The sequence below is a fragment of the Pocillopora verrucosa genome, chromosome 7 (genome assembly GCF_036669915.1).
Source record: "Pocillopora verrucosa isolate sample1 chromosome 7, ASM3666991v2, whole genome shotgun sequence".
Taxonomy (NCBI): Eukaryota; Metazoa; Cnidaria; class Anthozoa; order Scleractinia; family Pocilloporidae; genus Pocillopora; species Pocillopora verrucosa.
In genome coordinates, this window is record NC_089318.1 from 10,319,809 (window position 1) to 10,330,249 (window position 10,441).

At 39.3% G+C, this 10,441-nt stretch overlaps 1 protein-coding gene across 1 annotated transcript; it reads right to left on the reverse strand.

The window, feature by feature from the left end:
* Positions 1-60: 60 nt before the first annotated feature.
* LOC131771016 (photoreceptor-specific nuclear receptor) lies at positions 61-7,250 on the reverse strand. The gene is made up of 5 exons (XM_059086770.2): positions 7,113-7,250; positions 5,758-5,967; positions 2,907-3,026; positions 1,812-2,726; positions 61-953 (listed from the first exon to the last, which is right to left on the reverse strand). Exons 1-5 carry the CDS (start codon positions 7,189-7,191, stop codon positions 712-714), a joined length of 1,566 nt encoding a protein of 521 aa, XP_058942753.1. The 5' UTR covers positions 7,192-7,250; the 3' UTR covers positions 61-711.
* Between the last annotated feature and the right edge of the window lie 3,191 nt (positions 7,251-10,441).

The following is a 10,441-nucleotide window of genomic DNA, read 5'->3' on the forward strand; positions in this document are numbered from 1 at the left end:
AATATAATGCAAAGTGTATTAAAAACCACTGGAAATTCTCTTGAACTGATTACAGAACACAACTGTTTCAGTAAAAGAGTTAATGCCATAGAAAATAAAAACGTTTCCCGCTGACTAATTTTACACTGAAAATGATTATAACACAAAAATTAAAGAAACCTTAGAGCTGGAAAGTTCAGAAAACGAGGTTGTCCCCTCTCTTTATTAAATATAGTGGAGCAAATCTCATCCCAGCACAGTTCGAAGCACCTTTTGAGATGCAATTCGTTAGATTGCACTTTCATGACAGCCACCACGCCCTTTGTTACGCGCTCGTAATACTCAGAAATTCTCTCCTGACCGTTTCGGTTTTCACAAAACAGTCGATTGTATTATTTTCCACATGTCACCGTATAATAGGTTAAAAATTATTCTTTTAGCAATTTATTTCCCACAGTAACATAAAAGAGCAATATCCTCGTCTAAAACTCGACCACACGAACGATAAAGATTATGGCAGAACCTTTCTATCCTGTAATCCTGATTATTTGGCTGGTTGGTTGCTCGGACAAGATGTCTGGAAAATCGTATCTATAAGCGTTACTTACTGCAAGAAAACTCAAGATAAATTACTTTACTCGTATATAAAACCAGTTAGCCTTAAAATCAGGCATGCGAAACTCTAACCCTACATCTGGAGAAGAAAAGGACGTCAATTTCCTCAGTAACCATTCAGTTAGAACTTATCACTTGTGATAATATGGACTCAAACATGTCTTTGGCGGGAACAGAACTGAAAAACAAGTGTTCAATTGGTTTCTCGGCGAGACTGCGCAGAGCAGCCACACTCAGAAGTATTTTACCAAAGCGAGCCGGTTGAGCCGGAAGTCTGGACCAAATGTAATCTGCAAGTATAAGCTGAGCCTCGTCTTGAAGTTCTTCGACTTGATCTGCTGCTTTAAGACCCTGAATATCTGCCAAGAAACACATGAAACAGATTTAAAAGAAAAGACATTTAGGGAATACAGGAATGCTTGTTGTAGCAGTCACAGGGAAGAAGAAATATACAGCGAGTGGTCGAAGCATAGCGGGAATGTCGAACTGAAACAAACAAGGAGGCCATCAAACCTCCGAAATCCACAAAACTTCTTTGTTCACCCCCTATTCCGCTCGTATCCGTTGACTGTGTGCCTGGAACAGGCTAGGCCAGAACTTTTGCATGCAAGAGGAAAGCAGCCCGGGCGACTGGTTCTCACTTAGCAGAAAGTACATGAATTTTCAAAGATATAAATTGATATCCCAAAATTCCAAAATGTGGATATTTCAAATCATAAGAGGAAATCTTTATAAAGCTCTCTCGGCCAGGGTCATACAATGTCTGTTCCCATAATCTCCAGCTGGCGATGATGCTTCAAATGATCTTCGCCCTCAAGTGCAGCCTTCTGCGTTACATCGTATATCATTTGTTGTACTTAGTACTGTTATGCTAATTAAATTCCACCATGCAGCAGCCTAAACTCCCCTTCCGTCATAAAATCCCTTTCATGTCAATTATTCCTTTGGTGGACAAAACTTCAATGGAAAACCTTAAGTCAAGAATAGATGGACGTTTACTGATACACAGACTTTTTTAAAGCTAATTTCAAGCTAGGAGTTGATCACATGAAGCTTTTTAGAGAACTTATATCTATCTTCCCAAATATCATTCTTTCTCAAGTAAGCGATTGCGAATTTAAAACAACAGAACTCTTTTGCAATATAAGACGGTATCAACGAAACAATACCCCTTCCCTCCACCTCACCTCCAACAAGCTAACGAAGTGCTAACTTACTTGTCCTGAAAAGGATGATAGCCTTAAGACATGCGTACTCAGAGCTGTCCAACTTTAGTGATTTCAAAGGCATAAGAGCCTCTTGCATGTTCTTAAATTCTTGTTCACGTCGCTGATTGCTCTCCGCCTCAGTAACACCTCCTGGTGACAGCATCCAGAAAACTGAATCCAGAAGCAACATTTCTCTCCATCCTTCTTCCAAAAGGATAACTTGGTCACGAAAAGGCAGGCGCCTGAAGCAAGGAAGTCTACGACCAAACCTCAGTGACACCGATAGAAGACGTACAGCTGCGTCATGGAGAGGCTCAGAGGTGTGAAATGAAAGAGGTTCCACCGCCTGATGGAGCTCTGATAGGCCTATCTGCGAGGGCTTTAAGTGCCTTTGGACGTTCCTGAAAGACACAAGAGCCGTGGATGTCATTCGATGGCTGTTGATAGCAGCGTCTCCGTTAGGCAGCTTGGGAAAGGAGGCGGTTGAACCCTGGTATCCGTTCTGATGAATTGACGATATAGGGGAATGGAATCTTTGCGAAGAGAGTGGTGTTGTGGATAAACCAGGACGGATGTTTGTGCCACTCCCCTGTACAGTTAAGGACACCCTGACAGGGCTAGGGATGGGTGAACACGTCAGTGGGGTGGTGTAAGGAGAAGCCCGATGGATTGGGCTGTAGTGGTTGTTATTTTCCGAAGGATTTCCGTTTGGTTGCCGAGCGACAACTTCGTCGTCTCGTGTTTCGTCGTAAGATTTCGGACTTGAAGGTGCTTTCTGAATATCTTCTGTGGTATGTTGCTGTTCTTCTGTATTTTTTTGCTGTTCTGTAAGTTGCTGCTGTTGTTGATTTGGCTGCTCTTCTGTTTTAACCATTACTGTTTTTATTTGGGCAAGCCTTATTTGCGAGGTCGCAACAGGAAAACCTAAAACAAATAAGGAAGCTTTTAGCGTAAGAGAGAAGGAACAAATATACTATGAATTAATTAGCAATTGGTTTATACGTCAGCGTGGGTTCATCGAGATATGAAGCACGCGGGAAGTTTGGAAAGCACGAAAGATGCACGAAGAGACTGTCCACTAACAACAACAATGAAGTAACTTACCGAGAGCTTCCGGTGATGGTGACCCCTCAATGCGCATGTCACTCTGTGCATTGACTGCTGAACCATCTAAAGGAGGTGATTGAATAAGTTCTTCACTCAATCTTGAACGGCGATACACACCTGTGAAAGACAGAAGTCCTTCTGTTAATAATCTAAATCTTCTGTTAATAATTTAAGGTCCCAGACGAGATATTTTAATAGTTTGTTGTCACCACCGAAAATAAGCCCCAGTATGGAGTCTGCCATAAAATATCACTCAAATTGCTTTGACGAAGGGCTATCACCAGAAACCTTAGGTTTAGAAACTCTTTATAGTGGCAAATTTACATCATCAACTCAGGCGATAAAACCAAATTGTCTTGCAACATTCCCCACCGACGCAGCACTACAGTTTCGTTAGAAACCGCCTCCCTGTTTTGCATATTGCACATTATTATACCGCTACGAAATATTTTAGTTAATTATCCCCTGTGGGACTCTTTGAATGGTCTAAGAGTAGAAGTTTCGTTAAGTAAGTACTTACTCTGTAAGTACGCTAAATTTGTCGCGCTTTTGTTGTCTTTTCTTGATCGTTTTTACATTTGTAACCATGTTATGTTTCTTTGATTTTTTTTGTAGTTTGAAAATAATCAATTGAATACACTTGAATAGTTCAAAAATCTACCAAACTGTCGATGTCTCTACTAAAAATCCAAATCACTTACTTCATAAATATTCTTTTGATATGGAAAAAAAACAATGCAGTGTAGAGAATATTATAATGGGGACTGTTGATTAGGAAAATGCAAAAAAACACTGAACAAATGAAGGTAGACGAAATTCAAAGTACTTCTCTCGGGAATAATATGATATCATGCTTGTACAGAAACTCTAAGGCGCAAAAAAATTCAGTTGAATTTCACTCTACAGTTTAATTCAGTCGCCACATCAGTGTCCAGTGAACTGCCAACTAAAATTCGAGAGTTTGCCTCGCTCCCAAACGGAGGCTTCGTAGCTCAGTTTAGGAAATTGCGCCCGATTAGTATCTGGGAGGGATGGGAGGGATGGGACAGATTCGAAACCCGTCAAAGCCTGAATTTTTTCAAGCAACTTTCTGCAATAACTAAAATTGAAGTCCACCTACGAGGATCACATCTTTGCTTGAGTGCTCTTCTTTGACGAAGCTACGATTTTGAAAGGAATAACGATATAAACAGCATATAAAAAAATTAAGGCCAACGGTCCTTTAAGAAAGATTATATGACTGGCTTTGAATCGTCAAGTCTTTAAACACAATGATGTTTGCGCGTCTCATAGAGGATAAGACCAGTATTGAGGTCTCTTGCATGCTGGTGTGGGGGAAATTTAGTGCAAGGTGGTTAATGATGTGAAGAGTTCCTTCTCTCGTAACGTTCCACCCTTCAAGTAACATCTTACAAGAAACCTTGTGTTGAAGCAGGAGATTCACTTTTGTATAGCTTCAGAGGAAACGAAATACCATTGTTATAACACAAATCATTAAAAATCAAATGGCTATCAAGACTATATCCTCGAGGTCTTAAAATCACAATCCCTGCTGCAAATTGTAGTTTTATAGAAAAGGAAATTGCTTTGACGCCTACTCTTAGGTGCTAATCTCTAGCGCTCACGAAAATGAAAGTCAGCTTGAAATCGACTTAACATGAAGACCATAATTAAAGTATTTTTTAAATCTTCCCTTCATTGATTTTGCATGGATTCGAAGCCTTAAACTCCCTTCTGCGGATCGTAAGTTAGGGGTAAAATGCGCGAAGTCATTACATTAAGTTTCGAACAAGAGAGATTCCGCTTTCCATTTTTATCTTGTATTAAAGATAAGATGAATGTGTTCATTCTATATCTTCTGTAGTTTCATATTTCACACTTTCCGTGCCACTTAAACAAGACTTGGGAACAGCTGTCACCAGCCTTTCACATATAAAACCAAAAAATAAGTGAATAGTACTCATTACTAAAAAGCAGAGGGTGATAGAATAAAACCGTGCTCTGAAGAAAGAACAGAGACATCAAGTGTGTGCATTAACACTCACTCATAATGGCAACAGTAAGCTTTGATTCAACTACAATGATTGATTCATTGGTTAATTTATTCATTCCGCCAGCCAAAATGCCCACAATGAAAGGAGCATGAATCTTGTGAAGACATAAGTAAATCTATCAAATCCAAGCGCTTCAAATCAGCGGAGATTTCATTATTTTTTTTATGAACGGAATCAATAACCAGAAAGTCACCAAAAAATCCCACTTAAATGGAAAATTATTGAGACTAAAACATACTATTAAATTCGCTTAACACGCACCTGAAAAGCGCACAAATCTAAGTTTTTAAACAACAATATGATCGGTTAGAATTATTTAAGCGAAAACTGAACAAATACGCCACATTTTCCGTTCATCTTTAGATACACAAATACACAGATAGCAACCGTTTCGATCGAAACAAGTTTCTGATCGAGCTACACAAAGTAGAGGGGTTTTCTCAAACTTTTCGTCTTTAGTCACTTAAAAAAGGGGCATTTGCGTTATCACATTTTGATTTCTTTGACCCTTCTCTACGAGTTTCAGAAATACTGGTAAAACTCTGTTACCCCTCTGAACACCTTAACCAGATTCTCAATATCAATTCAATAACGAAACATTTTTGAGAGATGTTTCAAAGCGAAGCGCTTGGCAAAGAAAAATGAAAGACGACAGGTACTAAGAAACGAGAGACGAACATAGTCTGCCCAAATGTTAGGTGGAATTGAAAAGATGCTTATTGTAAATTTTGTTTGATCACGAAGAGTATCATTCGTTTCTATGCAAGCGGACTACAAATTAGTCCAAAACTCACCGTCTAAATTCATGCCGATCTCGACACATTTCTTGAGCCGGCAAGCTTTACAGTCATTGCGACTGCTTTTGTCCACCGGACAATGTCCCTGGCCTTTGCACAGCCAGGGCTCCGCTCGTCGGGACGTTCTTTTGTAGAAGCCACTGCACCCATCGCATGAGTACACTCCATAATGTTTCCCAGTGGAACGATCACCACACACCTCACAAGCTGCAAAAAAAGGTTGTTCCATGTTATAGAGAGGAAGATGGTGAAAAGAGAAAGATGCTCATTCGTCTTGTAGAACAAAGAAACGATTCTGAGTCCTTACTAGGAATCAAATTTAGTAATGGCATGGCTCACCGTAGAATCTCTGTGGCTCAGTGGTAGAAAATAGAAGCGAGGAATCTGAAGGTCTGAGGTTCAATTCTTCATGGGGTCTCAGAATTTACTTTGTTTTACGCTGGTGACAAGCGCAGATATCTTGCCCAATCAAATGGTTAAAACACTAAGAGCCTTTCTAATGTAGGGAGCGAATCGAAATTTTAAGATGAGAGGAAAGTTAGGAAAAAGTGTAGGCAAACCATGACAACACATCGATTATTGGTAAAATGAAAGGAAACTTTAATTGTCGCCTCTCGTTTCAGATCGTTTTTTCTGCGAATAGTTAAACAGACTTTGAAAAGAAGAAAGCCAAGAAGGAAATTTCCGCTTTAGTGGATAAGCAGTGAAGACGCAAAAATGAAAGGAATCGGTAAAAGGGTAATATGTAAAAGAAACCTTTAATGAGTTACCTCACGCTATGAATGATTTTTTTTTTCTAATAATAGAGCAGACTTTGCAAAGAAGAAAGCCAAAAAGGAAGTGTCAGCTTTATAGAATAGGCAATGAACACGCAAAAATGAAAAGAATTGATAAAATGGTAAAATGAAAACGAAACCCTTAGAGAGTTACCTCACGTTTTGAATCATCCTTCTGTGAATTAGAGAACAGACTTTATAAAGAAAGGAACCAAGAAAAAAATTTACTTTAGTGGATAAGCAATGAAGAGAAAACAGGAAGTGATGAAGATTTACAGGATGATAAAAATTACAAAGCCGTTTGCACGATAAAACTTGAACAAGAGTTTGATCATTCGACGATATTAACGTATGCAGTGTGTTCTAATCTGATGATGCACAAATCTATGATGACCTTTTCCATTCAAAGGACAAAAATGAAATCAAAAGGTGTTCTTAGCGAGAGTTCGCAATAGTAAAAAGCACAAAGTTATTGTCTATTTACAAAGATTGTTTTGGCAAAGCTACACGGTATTAGCAGAAAAAAAAAACCAAAAAAACCTTTATGCTGGTTTTCTTTTTTTCTTTTTATCATACCTTCCCAGGTAAAATTAAACCAACGCGAAAACTCTCGATCTCCAAAGTGCAAGAAAGAACTTCTTTCTCTAGACATCATGGTTCAAGATAATAGCGTCGACAAATACAGCACTGTCCCATTAAGATCCTGCGCAAAACCTTGCTCCGCCCGGACCTGAAGTGCTGTAGTTTTACAAACAGCTATTTAACAACCTTATCACAAAACACACTTAAACAAGTTTCGGATGACATTTCCAAGAAAGTGACCATCTTGTCATTAACAGAAAAGCTTTCACAGAGTTAAACTATGAACGCGAGTCTGTGTCTCCAATAATGAAAGCTTATACCCGAATCTTCTTGCAGGACGCATGCATACTTTCATATTTATTTAATGGATATATGGAAAACTTCATGATTACCCAAACTTTAAATATGACAAATTTACGACTTAAGTGTCGGAAAACAGCAAAGAGCGAGAATTGAATTTGCCGAGCGCCATTCAGCCGTTTTCTAATGCAAATAACGTAATTCAAATGTTTTGTAAAAACGAAATTCATTATTTTTCAATTTATTTTACTAAAGATTGAATAACGATAACCGAACCAGCACAAACTGTAAAACGATCAAATATCTCACCAAACACGAGACTGAGGAAACAATAATGGCGCCAAGAGCAAAGTTTAATTATTAGCAAGAAGAGACATGCGACATCTTCGTAGGAAACGTTGCAAAGACATTTGTTATCGATCTATTAGAACAATCTGACGCAAGGTGGAACGAAAACTAAATTGGCGTGAAAAGTTTTACACCAAATGAAATGTAACTCTCCTTGAAAAGCAGTGCGCGGGTGAATGCAAAAATCTTAAAAAAAGAACCAGAAGCACCAGAGCCCCTCGGTCGGCCAAACAGCCGGTGACTCAGTCAGCTACTCTTTCATTCAGTCAGTCAGTCAATTAGAAACAAACTAAGTCTGTCAAACAGTCCTTCCGTCACTCAGTCAGAAACACACCAAGTCACTCAAACAGTTCTACAGTTGGTCAGTTAAACAGTCCCCAAATCAGTCAGTCAGTCAAACAGTCCCTCCATCAGGTAATTTAGTGTTAACAACTGAGTTGAAAACATAAATTAGCCACCGTAAAGGGTAAAAAAGCTGACGTTTCGAGCGTTAGCCCTTCGTCAGAGCGACTGACGTTTCAACTCAGTTGTTAACACTAAATTACCTGCTATACTCTCCCACCGACGCAGCACCATAGTTTCTTTAGAAACGTACCCTTTTAGTCCCTCCATCAGTCAGTCAGTCTGTCAAACAGTCCTTCCATCAGTCAGTCAGTCAGTCAGTCAAACAGTCCTTCCATCAGTCAGTCAGTCAGTCAAACAGTCCTTCCATCAGTCAGTCAGTCAGTCAAACAGTCCTTCCATCAGTCAGTCAGTCAGTCAGTCAAACAGTCCTTCCATCAGTCAGTCAGTCAGTCAGTCAGTCAAACAATCCTTTCATCAGTCAGTCAGTCAGTCAAACAATCCTTCCATCAGTCAGTCAGTCAGTCAGTCAAACAATCCTTTCATCAGTCAGTCAGTCAGTCAGTCAAACAATCCTTCCATCAGTCAGTCAGTCAGTCAGTCAAACAATCCTTTCATCAGTCAGTCAAGCAGCACTTCCATGAGTCAGTAAGTCAGGCAGTCAAACAGTTAAAGAGTCATTTAGTCAGTAAGTCAGGCAGTCAAACAGTCATTTAATCAGTCATTCAATCGGTAATAAAGTTAGCGAGTGGGTCATTCAGGCAATTAGTCGAGGAGCCAGTCAGTCAGTTAGGCAGTTACTCGATTGGCCAATCAGTCAGTCAGTAAAACATTCCGCATGGCATTCAATTGGAGGTTAGTCCGTCGGTCTATCATTTAACACTCAGCTGGTCAGTGGGTCAGTTAGTCAGCCACTCAATTATTCAATCGGTCACCAAGTAATTTAGTCAATCCGTCAGTCATTTATGTGGTCAGTTAGTCAGTAAGTTATTTCGTCAGTGTATCAGTTAGCCCGCAAGTTAGTGAGTCATTCTCTCAATCTCTCAATCAATTTGTCCGCCCGTCCGTCAGTCAGGCATCTAATCAGGATAGTATTTAAAAATGAAGTGAATAAATAGACAACAATATGAATAAATCAGTAGATAAATAAATAGCGGACGATCGCTGATGAGAGTGATTCAATGCAGTGTATAAGGACATAAGCTGAATGTAAACAGAGCACTCAATTCACATACTGCAGTAACAAAAGCGGTTCCATCTGAATTTCAGGTTCACAACGACAGGAATGTTTATTTGCCGTTTAGATCTTAAAATAGAAATATCTAACGTCTCCGGACTTCAATTACAGAATAAGATTCCGGTTTTTTTGAAAAGGCACCATACAACAGCCGCAGTAGGAGGAGTATTAATGTTAGTTCGTCCAAATAGTAACCTAAATAGAGCGTGTAGCCTGGTAACCGAACCATATCAGTTACTTTGCCCTATAGCAATCTATGTGCTTCCATGTGACTAGAAAAACGTTTCTCGGTTTAACTTTTAAGTTTTCGTGGCGAAATATCATTTCGTACGCCTGTCATTCTCCAGGATCCCACCGCTTGGAGTACTGCTGAAATTCAGTCTACCACTTTCAGTGATTCATAGTTGCTATTTTTCAGTTGCCTCGGGCAAAGAAAATCAAAGCTCATACGTGATGATTTGGCACCTTATGTACTGTAGGGAGGCATGGTGTTGCAGATAATCAAGAAAAAGGCTTTGGCATATCCATGATGGCATGATCTCTTATCAACACGTATAAAGATACGAAAAAATACTTCATTGTTCAAAGGTATCAGTAGTGAATGGAGACTCCTGTTCCGAGTCGCACAAGTTTCTGCAAAAGTTGTAAATATAACAGCTGAGCAACGATGAAATTTGTTCCTGTATAATCGTTAGACATATTAGCACCTCTCCAGATCGTTACATTATAGACTTTGCAAACTCAAGATTGCTAAGTCCTTCCTGCAATCTGTCTCTACTGACGACAGGGTACCGCTGAAAGCAGGGGACTCTGCAGGGCGCAACTTTATATGTGTCCCTTGTTGTGTAGAGTTCCAATGAACATCTGAACTACTAACCAAGCGTAATGGTTTTCATCCACGGTTTGAAAAAATATGATAGAAGTTGTTTTTTTAAAAGTCTGTCATTTCAACCCCCCTTTTAATCAGTGCAAATATTCGTAATTTGCGCTTAGAAATTTACCATATGTAATTCATGTTTATTGTGGGTTTTGATTTTTTTTTGTTCAAAGCAAGTGGCCTCGCCGTCTTCAGCTGTTAAGAAATTTTTCAGGTTTA

Excerpts from the sequence above, each read along its gene's own strand:
- LOC131771016 (XM_059086770.2), bottom strand. The coding sequence starts at position 7,191 with ATGATGTCTAGAGAAAGAAGTTCTTTCTTGCACTTTGGAGATCGAGAG. Across the intron at positions 5,968-7,112 it reads GTTTAATTTTACCTGGGAAG|CTTGTGAGGTGTGTGGTGAT; the intron begins GTATGATAAAAA and ends CTTTTTTTGCAG. Across the intron at positions 954-1,811 it reads TATCATCCTTTTCAGGACAA|ATATTCAGGGTCTTAAAGCA; the intron begins GTAAGTTAGCAC and ends GTTTCTTGGCAG.